At 28.0% G+C, this 17,415-nt stretch overlaps 2 protein-coding genes across 2 annotated transcripts in view; one reads left to right on the top strand and one right to left on the bottom strand.

Annotated features, from left to right (window-relative positions):
• The window catches only part of LOC134838175 (protein unzipped), a 49,159-nt gene extending 31,945 nt beyond the window's left edge, over nt 1–17,214 (top strand). The window contains exons 4-10 of the mRNA XM_063853648.1: nt 4,219–4,304; nt 14,475–15,037; nt 15,113–15,259; nt 15,318–15,620; nt 15,678–15,830; nt 16,398–16,496; nt 16,574–17,214. Of these exons, the coding sequence (XP_063709718.1) occupies nt 14,576–15,037; nt 15,113–15,259; nt 15,318–15,620; nt 15,678–15,830; nt 16,398–16,496; nt 16,574–16,798 (1,389 nt within the window). The 5' untranslated portion in view covers nt 4,219–4,304; nt 14,475–14,575 and the 3' untranslated portion in view covers nt 16,799–17,214. The remainder of the gene's footprint in view (nt 1–4,218; nt 4,305–14,474; nt 15,038–15,112; nt 15,260–15,317; nt 15,621–15,677; nt 15,831–16,397; nt 16,497–16,573) is intronic.
• Nucleotides 1–17,415, bottom strand: part of LOC134838028 (endoplasmic reticulum chaperone BIP-like) — a 260,113-nt gene that overhangs the window by 177,485 nt on the left and 65,213 nt on the right. The window lies entirely within an intron of this gene.

Raw genomic sequence — 17,415 nt, 5'->3', positions numbered from 1 at the left:
TTTTTTTAAATTCTTAAAATATATTAATTTACTTTAATAAAAAAAATATTTAAAAAAAAATAAATTTATTAATTTTAACTTAAAAAAAATTAGTATGAAAAATTTAAATAAAAGATTTATAAAAGTAGAAACTTGTAAAGATTTTTTTTTCATCTCAATGTTTATTTTTAGTTTTTTGTTTAAAAGAAAATTGTACAATTCCATGAATTTTTTGTAAATTTGAAAAATTACGCATATTATTTAATTTTATTATAATTTTAATTTTTTTATATTTATTTATTATATTTTTTTATTTTTTTTTTATAATTTACCAAAAATTTAATTTTTTTTTCTAATAAATACGCCAGAAAAGAATATTTATTTGTCCAATTCATTTCAATAATAAAATTTTATTTGTGAATTCATCAAATAATAAAAAAAATAAAAAAAAAATCTTAACTAAAATTTTTTAAAATAAATTTAGCATATTTTGAAATTTTTAAATTAAAAGCTTGATAAATCAAAAATAATTTAATTTTTTAAAATGTTTAACACAAAAATAAAAATTTCCATAAATAATTCTCACAAATAGACTAGACTTCAATTTTTCTGCAAAGCACAACATCAAAAATTTCCCATTTTTAATCAATTTACCAATCAAACTATCCATCCTTTCAAAATACAAAAAAAAATATTAAAAAGCGCATCAACATCAAAAAAAAAGCTAGACAAAAACCAATCGCATAACCGCATTATTTCTGCATCACGGTATATTAAACTTCAATTATGTCAGATTGAAACTCATCACATAATTTTTCACGAGATTGGCTGCATGCGCAAAACTCGTTCGCATCAATCACGAGAACCTGCTCATAATTCATTCAGCAAAAAAAAACTAGTGATAGGCAAAGGAAGAGGCGATCAATTTCCACAACTTGTAAGCATCATGTTGCGAATTCATGTAAAGATAAATCATTACACTTTTTTTTACACAACAATTAACGCGAGTAATGCTGAGTGAGAGAAAGACGAGTAATCTATTTTGCAAACAATATCTGCAAAAAAAAAATATAAATAAATTGCCAAGTCAAGTAGAAACCGCTACACTGAAGAAGAAGGGTATCGACCTGCACATGCAACTGCACACTGATCATGATGTAATAGTATTAAATTGTTTTGTTATTGCGAAAAAGAAGAGCAAAAAAAACTGTTATCACACATGCTTGCTACCTTCTTTCGTCGTCCGTTTGTTGTCGACATCGAGATGAATCACGTTGTTTACCATAAAATATACACAAAACACTTTTAACTGTTATTGTTATGTTTCCTCTTGTTGTTCTTGCCGTGATACGAACCAAATCTTGCACGGTGAAAAACTTTATTGTGGTCGTCTTTCCACGTTCTTTGCGGAAAAGACGACGATTTTAATGTTAAAAGGAAATACAAGAAATTTTTGTACAAGACACAGGTATGATAAAAGGAATTTCTACTTGATTTCTTTTTATTGCTTTTTATTATGATATTCCTTCTTCTTGTTCGACTTGGTCTGAAACGAAGAAAAAATTTAATCGCAACAGCATGTAAACAGCGACAAGTAACACAATCCATCAATGACGGAAATGAATATCAAATCATGAGACATCACCAGGTTTCAATTACTTTCTTACCTTGTTTTCTTTTTTTGCGTTGCTACGAAAGTTTTGCTCTAATAAAATAAGTATTAAATTGATTTACGAACTTCCGCAACAAAAACTCGTTGAAAGTCCATCCTTTTTGTTTGTCGATCAAAATAAAAAAAATAACATGAATGAGGGTTCTTTTCTAAATAAAATTACATTTCATTGATTTTTTTGATTAATTTTTTTTTTTTTTGTGCTTTGAAGTGAATTCGTCATACGAAAGAGTAAAGCCAAAAGTCTGACAAAAGAAATTTAATAAAAAAAAATCACAAACTAGATTTGGTTTGATCTAATCATAATTGATGAAATGTTTGTGGAACCCAAATATGATTTATCTGTGATTTTTGTGTGGCGGAAGACGAGTCAAGAGGCAAGTGATTTATCTTTATTATTAATGAAATGTATTGCGGTGATACCTATCTGATGAGAATTTGAGTATTTATGTGTGAATATGAGTTGGATTGGAGATGAAAGTGTATGATTTGGATTTTGTTACGAAATTTTATTTAAATATGGATAATCTCAAGAGCACGAAGAGTTATGAATTATTTTCTGATTTGAATGTTTGAAATTTGTTTAAATTTAATTTAATTTAATTAAATAATTTTCGAATTTTTTTTTTTATGTTGTCTTCAAAAATTGTTATAATTTAATTTAAAATTAATTAATTTTTATTTATTTTAATTTAATATAAATTTATAATTTAAAAAAAAAAATCTAGTTTTTTAAATTAAAAAATCATTATTTAAAATTTTTATTTAATTTAATGTTTAAATATAATTTTTAACCCTTTTTTAACTTTTTTTTAATATTTAATATTTTTTTTTTTTAATTTTAATTAATTTAAATTAATTATTTTTTCTCAATTTAAATTATTTCCCGGGCGAAAAGGATAAATTTTTATTCGATTTAAAGTTTTTTCCGGTTTTTGAAATTTTTTTTAAAAAACTATTGCTTCATTTTTAAACCTACAAATAAATAATTGGCCAAAAAACAATTTTTGACAGAAAAATATTTTATTAATTTAAAAGTTTTGGGAAATTTTATAAAAAAAGGATAAATCGCATTGCACAAAATTTCAGGGCCAATTTCAATAAAAATTTTTTGGTTCAAGTTGAAAAATAATTTTTCGTCTATTCTTTCTATTGAAATAAAACTCAAAAAATTTTTGAAAATCAATGTATCTTAAATTTTTAAACATTTTCATCATTTTCAATACTAAAAAACTAAAAAAAATTAAAATTTTTTTGAATAATTTTTTGTAAATTTGAAAATTGCCAAAAAACGGTCATTTTAATTAATTTTTAATTTTTTTTTTTTTTTTTTCTTAAAAAAATTTTAAAAAAAAATTGGAGCGGCCTTAGTTATTTATCCTTTTTGCCTGTGATTTTTAATATTTTATTAATGTTTTTAAAGCATTTTATATAAATTTTTATTTTCCAATTTTAGAAAATTTTTTTTTAAAGAATTAGAAGTTCAATAAACTATAGAAAGATGCAAAATTGAAATTTTTAAGCTGACAAGTTAAAAGACTTTTAAAAAAAAACTTTGAGGTTGGTCAGTTTTACAATACAAAATTATTTAAAAATAACAAATTGCCATTAAATCATCAAAATTTTTATTCATAAAATTTTAATATAAACACATTTTTAAAAAATTCTATTCAACAAAAATACGAGGAAGCTCATAAAAGACGTCAAAATTCACAACTATATTCATAAAAAAATCTCAATAAATAACGGATCATCTTAAGAAAAAAAATCTGCAAAAATCTCATAAAAAATTCACCGCAAACAATAAAAAAAAATATTTATTATTATGATAAAATTCTACATCTCAAGAACATCATTCATTATATATTTATCAAAAGAACAAAACAAAAACTTGAACAAACAGATCAACGTGATGTAATCCTAGTCAAGCGGGAACCATTCACGTCGTCATCTAAAACAAAAAAAAAGCAAACCAATGGAACTGGTTATCATCTGTTTGTTGTCTTCTCAAATTCCTATTTTAGTCTTTTTTCCATATAATAAATAAAAATAAATAACAAAAAATTATTTTTATTATTATTATTTATCGAGTTGAGCAAAAAAAAAGTGTTCTGATCTTGAAACGAATGAATGCAGGCATTGTTGGCAAGACAATAAAGAAAAATGAGAGAGAGAGAGAATCAAATTTATTCAAATGATATCAATATCAAAGACTGCTTGGCTTGGCATGAAACTGGGTTATTGTCTGTCATTAACGCCAAACAATGACGATGCTTTATTATAACCTTTTATCGAGATAAATGATATTGCATAACGAACGAGCTTGTGTTCTGAATGAGGAGCGAAAGAACCAATTGTACATTTTTTTATTACTCTTTAATTTTTTTATTTTATGACATGAGTGATAATTTTTGACTTTTTTTCACTTTCAAGGTTCTTTCAATTTAAATATTTAAAAAAAAACATGAAAGTGTCATTTTTCTATTAATGCAAGTTTAAATTTAGAAAAAAAAAACAAAAGAACATCTTTTATTTATACATTTTTCTCTTTTTTTATTTATTTACAGGAAGCATTAAATTTCGAATGACCATTTTTGTTGTTGTTGAAGCATCGTCGTTGATAAGGAAACGTTCTTCTTTTATTTTAAATGAGGTAAAACACTTTTGTATATCATTATTATTGTTATTGAAGCAATTTGTTGTGTTTATGTACCATTTAAAGCCGTTTTTTTCGGTCGTCACTTTTCGGATACTCATTCAAAATGCAGTTAAATCGTCATTTATATTCATCTATGCTCTGCAGCGCTCTCGATAAGCAACAAAAAAACGCATTAGTGATTAGATGCGCCTATTTATGATGATGACGATTACTAAAAAAATGTTATGGTGACTTATTATGCATTCGTAATTCGTCAAAAAAAGTGTAAAGACCGAAAATAATCGAGATAACGACCTTCTACCATCATCATCAATTACAGTGTAATTTAAATTAATGAACTCGTTGACACTGATGCATTTTTCTTGCGTGTTTTGTACTTTTCTGTGTTATCAGAAGTGTTGTAGTAACACGAAAAACAATAACAAACTTTCTTATCGTTCTATAAAAAAAAATCGGCATAAACAAGCAAGCAACACCCACCTAATTTATTTTTTACCATTAATTGAATCATATTGTGTCTCCTTTTTTACAACTTTATTACGTTTCATGCGCAATAAATCTGATAAATTTTTTTTTTTTTGTGAATAAATCACTTTTTTCATTTCTTCTAATATATTTTAATACAAAAAAAATATTATTAAATAATAAAAGAATATATAAAGAGGTTTGCCTCTTTTTTTTTGCTATCGTGACTTCATGTCAAACTCGTATGAGGAAAAAGTCGTAGAATTATTCGGCACGCAATGTAAATTTGAATGAAAGAGTTTCGAACGTGCACGTGACTTTGAACTTAGAAATACGTTCTTTTGAACTTTTTTCATGTCGACGCAATCGCCGCGAGTCACAAAAATTTTTACAACAGCAAAAAAAAATAATTGGATGTCTTTCACTCATCTTCATTAACTGAACATTTTTTTCTTCTTCTCGAAAGACATGCGAGACATGCAAGTCCATCAAAAAATGAGAAAAGTAGGACACTGAAGAAGATTTTGGATTAAATTGATTGAAACTGTCATCAGCTTGGATTCCCACAATAAACACAAAAATGTGTAATAAATAAAGTAGACAAGAAGAGTGAGGGACAAAAATTCTTTGTAACCAAAAGTTTATTTATGTTTCTCCATTCATTCATAAAACGAGACAAATTTACGTTACAATATGTTGGAAATGTTTGTTTTTACATCCACAAAAAATACGAGAGAAACGACATAAAAACAACAATGAAAATTATGTAATATTCGAGAAAACAAATGTTTTTGTTGTTTTTTGTAAGAAATTATTATTAATGTGAATGTTAAGTGTGTCGTTTACTACCTCTGAGCATCCGTCTTTTGTCAATTGTTTGAAACTTATCTGGAGAACAACTGGTTGACATTCGTCAAAAGTTCACAAAAGTTTTTGAGGTTAAGTTTGGCTTTAATTTTTTTAAAGAAAGTTAAAGATCAAAAACGTGACACTTAATTTTTTCTTCCTAAAATAATTTTTTTATAGGTTTTTTCCAAAAAATAACAAATTATGGTAATATTTTATGGTAAAAAAATTAATTTAAAAAAAATTAAAATTTAGTAAATTTAAAAATTCAAAAGTTTCAAAAATAATTAAATTTGATAAATTTTTTTGTTAACTTAAATTAAATAAAATAAATAAAATAATATAAAATAAATTAAAATAAATAAATATTAAAAAATTGCTAAAATTTTTATGTTTTCAAAAGATTTTTTAAAAAAATATTTTTTTCAGTTGGTCAACAAATTATTAGATTAAAAATTTATTTTAATTTTAGTTATTTTTTGTTTTTCTACTTAATTTAAAATTATGAAAAACAAAAAAAAATTAAAACTTAAATAATTTTTTAGTCTAATAATTTTTTTAATTATAATTTTTTTAACTATAATTATTTTAATAATTTATTAATATTATTTATACTTAATTAATATTTAATTATATTTAATTATTTAATTTAATTTTTAATTTTTATTAATTATTTTTTTTAGTTTTTTTTAACATTGTTATTTTTTTGGGATAAATTCAAAAAAAAAATAATTCAAGTTGTCAAATATTTTCCTATTCAAAAAAATTGTCCATTTAACCAAGAAAAATTTCCATTTCGGTAAATCTTACAGATGAAAAATTTACCATAAAAAATTTTTCCTCTCGATGTAATTTTTCGCTTATTGGTTTAAATTTCACGCTCCCAACAGCACGTTTCTAATCTAATTTTGATAGCTGTTAAAAAGATTCAATCATCGTCTACTCTAATACTTGTCTAGATAATTTTGGAAAAGAATTCCAATTTTTTTCTTCTACTCAAGTACGGCACGAGAACGTCTTTAGTCTAACAGATGACACAGATACCGAAATTTTCCTCATTTTTCTTGTATTTATACGGAACTACGTCTTAAATTTGCCCTATCTTTGTGCGTATCTTAACTGAACATCTCTAATGTGAAAAATCAACAAAAAGCGCAGAAAAGTGAAAACGCAAAAACACACAAAAAAATCAATAACGAAGGAAAACATACAAAAAAATGCAATCAATACTCTTGAGTATCGATAATATTTCTTTTCCACGTCGATTTTGATTTGTAAATGACGATAAGAGAGGCAAAAAACGAATTCTTGGCACACTTTTTACATTCTTTCGTCTCGTATCTGTCATTCCATCAACGACGCGACGTTCAAGTAAGCAAAAAAGGCAGTTAACATGATACTTTAATAATGGGTTTTTAAATGTAGAGTTCATGCTGCGATACTTTTCTTTCAAAGTCGTCGCTAATGAGGAACGACGTGTGTCAAGGGCGTGTAAATGATCAACAAAAAATCCAAAATTGAAGCAATCTGGTTAATTAATTTAATTATTTTAGCTTTCACGTAGCAAACTAACAATTTTTTTGTGATTTTTTCATCCCTTTTTTTGCTCAACTGACTAAATCCATCATCCACGATGCGATGAGCAACAACAAAAAATGCCATAAAACATCCATAGATCAGAATATTCTCCCTCTGTTCATATTTTTTTGCCGTTTCTAGCAGACAGAGCAGCCATAATCTGCTTGTAATAACACGGATTTACCTAAACAATTTTTTTTTGCATCACCATTCTATGGAAAAAGTAGCTTTTGACCAACAGCCAGTGGCAATATTGAAAAAAGTTAATTAATGAAAATGGAGATAAACGACTTTGATCCTGTTTCCTCTCTTTTCAACTCCCTTTGTGTGGCAAATTTTTTTTTATCGTTATAGACTGAGCTCGAGATGAAACGAGATTTCAACATTTTCACTAATTTACTTTGTTTTCGTTGCCACAAAGTTCATTGTGTGAAAAAGCAAAACTCAATTGAACGCAACAAAAAAACTTTTTTTGAGAGGAAATTTTCTGTATCATTTCGTTCGTTCGTTCACTATGCAATGATGATTTATGTTGCTTGATTTTCAGGGAAAAAGTTTTCTGTGGTAGAATTTAATCTTGTTTTATGTAGGAATTAGTGATTTTAAGAATCCGGATGAAAAAGGGAAACTTTCGAAAAGCATTGAAAACTTTTAAAATTAATTACGTGTCCCTTTTTGTGTTTAATCTCGTGTTTTCATTGTATTTTCAAGGAATATAAATAACGGCAATAAAAATTTTCTTCCCGGTACCGCGTGTGAAATAAAATATAAAAAAGTGACAAATTACGATTTTTTTTATATTAAATTTCTCCCAAGGGCATTCAACGCAAATAAAACTTCATTACCTCCACTCGAGTAACTAACTGCTCAAAGTTCAAAAGCAAAACTCCAATTAAGTCACTTGAATGACTCAGCGATCAATCAAAAATTCAGACAAAAATAACGTTTAATTGGTCAAAAAGCAGATAAATAAACAAATTGAAGCGGAGCAAAGACGTAGGTAAACAAAGACACTCGTTGTTTCTCAAACTCTTTATAAATGCTTGACTAAATCAAAGCTTCTTTTCGGATATTATTTCGTGCCTGACAAAGCAGAAAATGAAGTGAAACTAAATAAATTTTGATACAAATCGTTTATTTTCAAAGCAAAAGAGGAATTATTCAAAATTTGAGACATATTTGGATAAGGGTTGCAGCTTCAGGCAGAGGTGTAGTAACTTAATTTATCAAAAATTATTTTTTTTAAATAAAATTATAAAAAAAATAATTAATAATTTAATTCAAAAATTTATTTAAATTTATTATTTAATTAGAATTAATAGAAAATTAAATAAATTAGGTTTGTTAATAAATTTTTAAAAATTAAATATTTTTTTTATATTTAAATTATTTAAATATAAATTTAATTAAATATTTTATTAAAACTTTTTTAAAAAATTGAATTAAATTATTTAATTAAATTATTTTATTTAATTTAAAAATAATTAAATTTCATAATTAAAAATTAAAATAATAAAATTTAAATTTATTCATTTAATTTATTTTTATTTAAAAATATTTTTATTTATTTTTTTTATTATTTTTATTTAAACATTTAAATTAAATAAATAAATAATATGTATTTAATTTAAATTAAAAAAAAAATATAAAGAATTTTATAAAAATTAAGTCACTACATCACTGAAGCCTAAGTTTTTTATTTGAACTTACTCTCGTATATTTTCCAGTAGTTTACTGCTTCTCTAGAGAAATCTAAAAAGTAAATGATACGAGATTTAATTTTTTTTTAGAAGAAATTGAATGAAATAATCAACACAAAAACGTTCCATATGAAAATAATGTTACATAGTGTCTCACAAATTTACATCTATTTATGTTCCGCTGTCATGCATTAACTATCTCTCTTTCCTTCTCCCATTATCGTTAGCAAAGAAACAAGCATGCACCATCACTTGTAGTGTAATAAAATAATAATAAAGCAAGAAGAGTTAAATTTTCTGATATCTAATCGTGTAATCTTTGTTAAGACCCATGCATAACAACTCCGTTTACACAAACAAAACATACGACAAGAACACAAGAATTTACATGGATTTTGAAAGATTTTAACAGGCATTACATGCAGTGTGCTTAAACACAAATTTGCATAAAGAGAAGAAGATTTACTGGAGATTTCCTTCGTGTCGCTTGTACACCGCAGAATGTCACACATCGAGTTTTTGTCTTGCAGTGTCTCAATTGAGGCGTTTCCTCTTAATTTAAAATCTAATTGATTTATCATCCTATCTTGGTCGTTGCGCTGGATGCAACAGTGTGCATGAGAACTGATCGTTAATGCAAATATTTGATTGCACGCTGTGAGATACTTTACTGCTGGAATCCACTCAAAGCTAATAATTAATTAATAGAATAATTTGTGCTAATATGTCAATCTTTCGAGTTTGTTCGTTCTGTGGGACTTTTTACGGGCAATCAATTACGTTATGCAAATTGTACGCCGCGTGTTTTGGAGAAATAAACGAAGATTATCCAATTAGATAATTTTCTGGTTTGTACGTCAAATGCATTAGAGACATTAGGAAAGATTAAAGAAGCTACTTTTCTTTCTTCGAGACTGCACGATGGTCGTGTGTAACTCAAGGGTAAATGTAAGGTAATCTGATTATTGTTCATTATGCGATTGATCTCTCTTGAGTTGTAAAAATTCCATGTTTTGCTATGTTAAAGCTTTTCGCGAGAAGTATGAAGATTGACTCTATCCATATTCTTGCCGATTCATTAGCTTCATGTATTCCCACAATTTCAAGATCGTACTTCCTGTTTGGACAAATCTCGCAAATATGTTTGATAGTTTAAAGCTCTCCACAGTCATTAAAAGAAAAATCATGCTTTTCCCATTTGTACATCAAATAATTACACTTGCTTTGCCAAATCTTATTCTGTTTAACTTCGACCAACAGTGTGTTGGCCAATCAAATCCATTCAGTTTTAATAGTTCCTATTAAATTTTTTTGAAAATACAAGATTTAAAAAACCTAAAACAATGAAAAAAACATGTATTAATATTGTACTTGCCTTAAATTACTCTGCTAAAAATTCCAAAAAGTTAAAAAAAAATTAGTAGCGAGACTCCAATTTTTCACAATGCACTTTATCTCCGACCAATTTTCATCAAATTGAATAAATCAGCCTCTTTTAAAGGGAGATTTACGTTAAAATTGAAGCAATTTTGGCTCAATTTTGTTTATCTAAATAATCGGCATGTCTATAGTCGCTCCATATTACGCCGAAGCCCGGTAACGACATCATTAAACACAAGCACAAGGAGTAATTGAGCCATAAAACTCACAAATTACACATGATTTAAATATTTTCATGCACCCGCATGTCGTAATCTCGTTTAATCTTGGCACGTTCCCTGTATCCTTTTTTCGGTTAACGATGTTTTGACGGCATTTTACGATGAATTACACGTTTCCTGAATGAGTGTAAAATAACTTCATAAATGAAATTAATCAGATGTCGGTCGGGAACGAAGACAAATTACTCATTATTGTTATCGAGGTTTGACACTGAGTTGAAGTTGGAGTTGAATGAACGCTCCATTCATAAATCAGAACCGGAAGAAAATTAAATGAATGCGAGAAAAAAGGGGGGAAAAGAGAAGTGTGATGATTGTCATATTTACAAATTTTTTCTTTTGTCCTGAGCTGGTGGGTTTGACAAATTTTTCTACCGACACACAATGAAACCCTTTCGATTGTTTCGACTACACAATGATGTCTACTTCCATGTCTGGCAGCAACGAATGTGCAAAATGTGTAAATAAAGTGTCTCGATTTATATCTGATGTGCGCTAAACGAACCATTTATCAAGCTGTGACTATCCTGCCTGCAAAAACAACCCAAAATGTAAATATATGAAGGAGGGATGCCTATCATCCAGCGCTTTGTTTATTTTTATTATGTGTGGTTAGGATATTAACCGTATCGAGTGTTGACTCATTCTCCTTCTGGAACTGATTGCAATCATCAACAATGCAATTGCCTTGTGAAATATTGCAAGGAATTGATTCACTCCTATTAAATTTATGTTGTCAAGTCACAGTGTCATACACGGCAAATATTGACAATGGCTAGCAATTTATCATCATGCTGCACTCAAACCAACAACTTCTGTGCAATATTACTGTTTTCATTGGGAAAAAATGTTCAAACAATGACAGCTTTTGTTTGTTCATTGCTCACAAAATTAGAGATAATTCGATTATGCGGATCCACGATGACGCAAAATATTTGCACTTGAACTTGTTAGATAATAATAATAGTAAAAAATAATGAGAAGAATAGAACATCAATCAAAATCCTCCTACCTACGACTTTGATGACATGTGCTCTCACTCAATATATTTGCTTAATGACTGAATTGTCGCCCACACAAATTTGCCATTGAATAAAATGAACTTCGAACGGAATATTTTGATCTAAAAGTAATGAGATTCTAAAAATACATCATTAAAATAAAATAATAATAAATAAACGAAACCTGTGCCATCGAAAATACATTAAAACCGCAATTTAAGTGAACTATACTCATTCAATTGATTTCATTCTAAAATACCACGCAAATGATCAGAGTCATGCTGTGTTATTGATACACTAAAACTAAAACAATGTTGCATCACTACAAATTATGTTAGGCCGAGACAATGAATAAAGATGTTTCATGATATATATAGACTTAGAAGTTTTCGTAAAAACTTCAGAATGTCTTTTATCACTTATAGGAACTAATAAGTAAGTAGCAATATTAATTTTTTTGAATAAACTTCATTATAAAATACCATTCAAAGCTATTGATGATATTTTATTTTCTCTTTTAGAACATTTGACGACTTTAACCGAAAACTTAAAGCTAAATTAAAATATACAGCTACAAATTTAAGTAGAGTTCAAAAAACATGCCTTACTTTGTGATCTCATATAATATACTCAATATGTAACTATCTGGTATATGGCATCATCCTTAAACGACTTAGTGCAAGGCTCTTAAGGTCTGCGGTATTGGGCAAGTTTCGCAGAGTAAAAATTTTTTTTTGCTGGATTTGTTAATAAAAGTCTTAGTGTCAATGTGAAAATATGTTACGATGAAAAAATAGTACAAAAACAAAAGGTTCTTCTTCTATAACAAGCTGTTCCAAATGGGCGAAGAATTACTATGGAAGCTGTTACTTTGCTTTCACTGGAATCTTTTTTCGTCAATAGAAAATTCATGTCAAAAAATCTAAGACAGCTCTAAAGGTTATACAATGATTGCCAAGACAGCAAGAAAAAATATCGTTCCATCGCTAAACGACTCTTATGAAAGACCACACTGTCTAAAAGTATGGACTTCTACAAATGTTTCTTTGCTCATGTAAATGATACCATCAAACTGGAATAGATTCAAAAATTCATCAAACACGTTACTCATAAAGCAAGATAAAAATATGAACCTGAAAACTTTAGAAACAACAAATCATTAAGCTTTTAACATGAAACATTTTGCAAAGTTATACCAACCTTACATTCATTGTTTTCCGATGATTTTATGCTACGTCGTAGTCGTCGATATATTGAGTAATTAGAACTACAAATCATTAGACAAAAAGGTACGTGTCTATTCCATTGTGTTAGTCGATAAATTTCACATCTGTTCCAAAAATCTATAGCTCTCTTTATTGGAATTTGGATATTTCGATTGCAAACACTTGTACAAACATTGCACAATTTGTTGTTCCATTTTTGTTACGTGACAGCAAATGAGCCGCGAGCCTATCAATGAATTATTGCTCTCAACCCCACCTCAATTCAAATGAAAACCTCACACAATCTCAACTAGTTAAAAACTAAGTATTATCCATTAGCACGAACAGATTTAAATCGAAGGTCTAAAATGGTGCTGGTCAATACTTTGTTATTAATAATGGTAGTTAATCATTTTAATGATTATTTTCATTATTATAAGCTCTCTCTCCTTTAGTCTTTTCACTTGTAAGTGACCATGTGGGCAGTGTAATTTTGGAAAGTAATTTATTGATTGAGATAAAAAAAATAATTTACTCTTAAACGACGAGTGTTGGAGATAATTATGTGATGATCAATATTGCATTTTAAATGATCATTATAAAGAAAGTTCTATTTTTTTTCTCATTTGATAAATCAATTGAGGCGTTCCCACTTTAAAATAGAAATAATAATGTTGCATCATTATCTCGATATCTATATCAATTTCATGCGTAAGTGTGTGTTCCATTTCATCGAAGCAACAAATTTCAATCAAAATTTTTAAGATGCGTGTTGAATTAACTGAAAAATTAACTTTAAATATTTATGTGAACCGAATGTCAAATACCGTTAGCGCACGCACTTTATAAATAAATGAAATGATTTTAAATCTCTTAAACTTTGCCTGCGGTTATGACAAGACAACTTTGAAAACAAAAGCTACTTGTTCACACTTCTGATGTTAAATAGTACATGCTTTGATATTTATTCAAAAAAAAATCATTTTGTTTGGGTGTAAAACATAAACAATCATAACAAATTGTATGGATTGATGTGGTTTGATGTGACTTTTAATGAAAATTTTTGAGAGATTTTTTTTGTTTACTCATTAATGTTTGAATAGATTATGACTTGTTGAAAAAGATGTAAAGTAAATATTATTAGAAGATAATTAAAAACTGAACAATCGATCAATAGTCAATATTTTTGATGGGTACAGTGCGTTTTTTTTTAATATCTTTTGTTCATCTAAAAATAATTTTTAATTTTTTTAAAATAATTTTTAAATAATATGTATGAATACCTGATTTTAAATATAATTTTAAAAAATAATTAATAATTTAAAAAAAATAATTTAAAAAATTGAAAATTGATTTTTTGAATTTTAAAAAAAAAAAATTATTTATTTTTAAATTAAAAAAAAATAAGTTATTTGTAAAAATTGAATAATTGATAATTTTTGAATTTTAAATTATTAAAAAAATTATTTATTTTTAATATTATTTGGTTAATTAAAAAAATTGAATTAACGAATTCAAGAAAAAAATTCAACTATGAAATTAGATATTTTCAATCTCATATTTCCTTTCATCTCGCGACTTGTCCTCAGCATTGACTTTCGTGCCCTTATGTCAAAATATTTAATCACCAAAAGCGTTTCAGCTAATTAAAATCATCATTCATGCAGAAAATATTTAAATGAATCATTTTTTTCTCATTTCATTACAGATCCAAATGACAATCCAGTAGATGATACAAAACAATTGACATCGCTAGAACGAAACAAGTAATTCAAAGTAAACCAGAGAACAGAAAAAAACGGACAAAAAATGTCTACCACATCAATTATAATATCATCAATTATCTGTGCAGTTTGCCTAATTGATTTAACTTTAGCTGCATCCAAAAGTGTCTTTAGAGTAAAATATTTCGGCAACACGCAGCAACTCGTGACATCTGACACACTTGCATGGGAGCCCTATTCCGGCGATGAGCAACAGCTAAAATATGCCGTGAAAGGCGCCTCTTATTACACAGCAATTTCCGACACGGGCGTTCCCGTTTACGTTTGCCGGAATCTCGTCGAAGGCATTGCGACAGCGGGAAAAACTCGCGTTCACGCAAACGGTCGAACAGTGTGCGAAGTCTCAACGTCGTCGGAGATCAGAACACATCCCGTCTTTGAAATTCTCATCAATCGAGGACATGGGGCGAAATTAACGTGGAAACCATGGTCGAAATTCAGTGGGCGCGTACCTTTGGGAGCAGTTAGTGTGACGTATACGGGACACGTAAGTTTTGCTAATGACCTTTTTCTCTGGAAAAACAAGAGAAATTAATGTTTTTTTTGCGGTAAATTAATGTAGATTGAGGACCAATATGTTGCACGTCACAAAGTCAACCCACTCAAAGAAGATCAATCACACATTTTGGGATGGGACTATCTCGTGGGAAAACTCGATCCCAATATTGGACTTGGAAAAATCGTTGTCAGTGACTCCGAACGAGTATCGGTAAGCACAAAAATTCTAAATTTTTTCATCAAAAAATCTTCAAATTCCATTTTTTTAGGATCACGATGAAGGAGAAGTCCTAATTGAAACCGAACCCGTGAGATACGAGCTTCGCCGCATCAAAATCGACAAATACCGACGTCGGGAGAGCTTCAATTCGACTGTTTTGGCAACAAAAACGTTGGAAAATCCACAAGATATTGAATCACTCGTTGAATCCGTGTTATCTTACGAATTTAAACAAGAAGAATATTGGGGAAAAATTGATGGAGTTGCCATTGCTTTGCCAACAGAAGTACACGAAACGACTTTCCCAACCACTATTCAATGGGCCATCAAAAAATCACAAACTATTTTCGAAGTAAGTAATTTTTTTCTTAAAAAAATAAAATTTTTATTAAAAAAAAATATTTTTCAGACCAAGGAAGTTCGTGAAAACTTACCTCCATTTACCGCTGTGAATGTCACCATCATTGGCAATTACACACGACTTGAAGCCCCATACAAAGCCACATTAATTGCATACTACGCTGACAACTCTGACGGCATTTCCCGCAAAATCGAGGGAATGGTAAGTAAAAGCACTCACAGAGATTCGCGCGCAGTACTTTAATTAAAAATGTATCATGGATGTCCTTGCCCTTTAACAGAATTAATGTCTAAAAATAGCTCGCATGTCAATATTTTTTTTATTGTTACGCCAACACACTTATGCAATATGCCGGCAGTTTATTTGAATAACTCGTGACGTCAATGACTCATTAATATTTGAAAAAAATCGCCGAAAATTCGAATTTTATTGATTTTTAATGGAAATTCATGCGACCATTTCCTGTCTTCATTCTGCTAGTTATTCAAATAATTTTTTTTCTTCCCTGTTTTTGTTTGAAAAATGTACTTTCAACAAATTGTCAAAGAAAAAAAAATGTTATTGAGTTGTGTCACGCCACAAATAACGGAAGGGGAGTGCTTTCTCCTTTGAATATCATCATGAACGAAAGAAATTAAAAATCAATTTATGTAATCCGGCTCTATTGAACCAGCTGTGTTGCTTTCCACGTTTTTCTAGGACATTGCCCCCTCGTAATCCGATTAATGAGAAATTGAAAGGCTTACGAATTTTACTATTTTTTCGCAGGTACAAAAGGCAGAAATGGCTGATGTCGTTATCGAATACGGACCAATTTACTGGACACGCAACAATACTCTTTATCCGACAACAACAACTACTACCACGGTAAGTGCTTTATCAGATTTTTTTTTCTTGTCCAAAATTAATCGATTGAAAATTTTTTGAATTTATTTCCTTTTTAGACGACAACAACAACAACTACAACTCCCAAAAGTACGACGTCGAAAAAAGTAAATCCACGCTTCGATGATACTTTTGAAAATCTGGAAGACGAGGAAAATATCATAAATCACAAGGAACAACCGAAAAATGCTCCAGTTTTGGGAAATGACGCCAACTCTGCTGCAAGCGTCTCAATCAGCATAGCAGTGATGTTAACTACAGTATTACTGAAAATGTGTATATGAAAATTCTGTCGACTTTATTAATTTTTTTAATTACGAAAAAAATGAGAAAAATTCTAAGTTTAGCTAAAAAATTTAATTATTTAAAACTAACATTTCCAGAAAAAGTCAAAAAGAATTTATTTCTCTTTAATTTTTAAGATTAATGTTTTATATATATCAATCAATGTACAACGTTGTAACAAGTAAAAAAAAAAAACTTTAACTGTAAAAACAGTGTTGAACACAAAAAAAAAATAATTTTAAAATATTTTTTAAAAAATCTATCATATTACCGCCAAATTGCTGAGTCTCTTGCTCGAACGGATTAGCACAAATCAGCTTTTGTAAATAAATTAAAATTAAATTAAATTAAAGAAGAATGAAATTAGTTACTCATTAAAAACCAATTATTAAATAGCTACAAACAATAAAATAAATATCATAAAATTATGTTTCAAAAACATCGTTAATCTTTTCTAGTTAATATTTAAAAAAAATAATTAATTAATTAAACAATCAATAAAATAATCAAATTAAAAATTTATATTATACCGAAAATGCTTCTTATGAAATTTTTTACCATATAAAAAATATTTTAAATAATGAATTTGTTAACTTTTGTTGCAACAAGCTTCTAA

This window comes from Culicoides brevitarsis, chromosome 1 (genome assembly GCF_036172545.1).
Source record: "Culicoides brevitarsis isolate CSIRO-B50_1 chromosome 1, AGI_CSIRO_Cbre_v1, whole genome shotgun sequence".
Lineage (NCBI taxonomy): Eukaryota > Metazoa > Arthropoda > Insecta > Diptera > Ceratopogonidae > Culicoides > Culicoides brevitarsis.
Note: the sequence above shows the minus strand (reverse complement) of the source record. Positions and strands in the feature narration are given on the sequence as shown.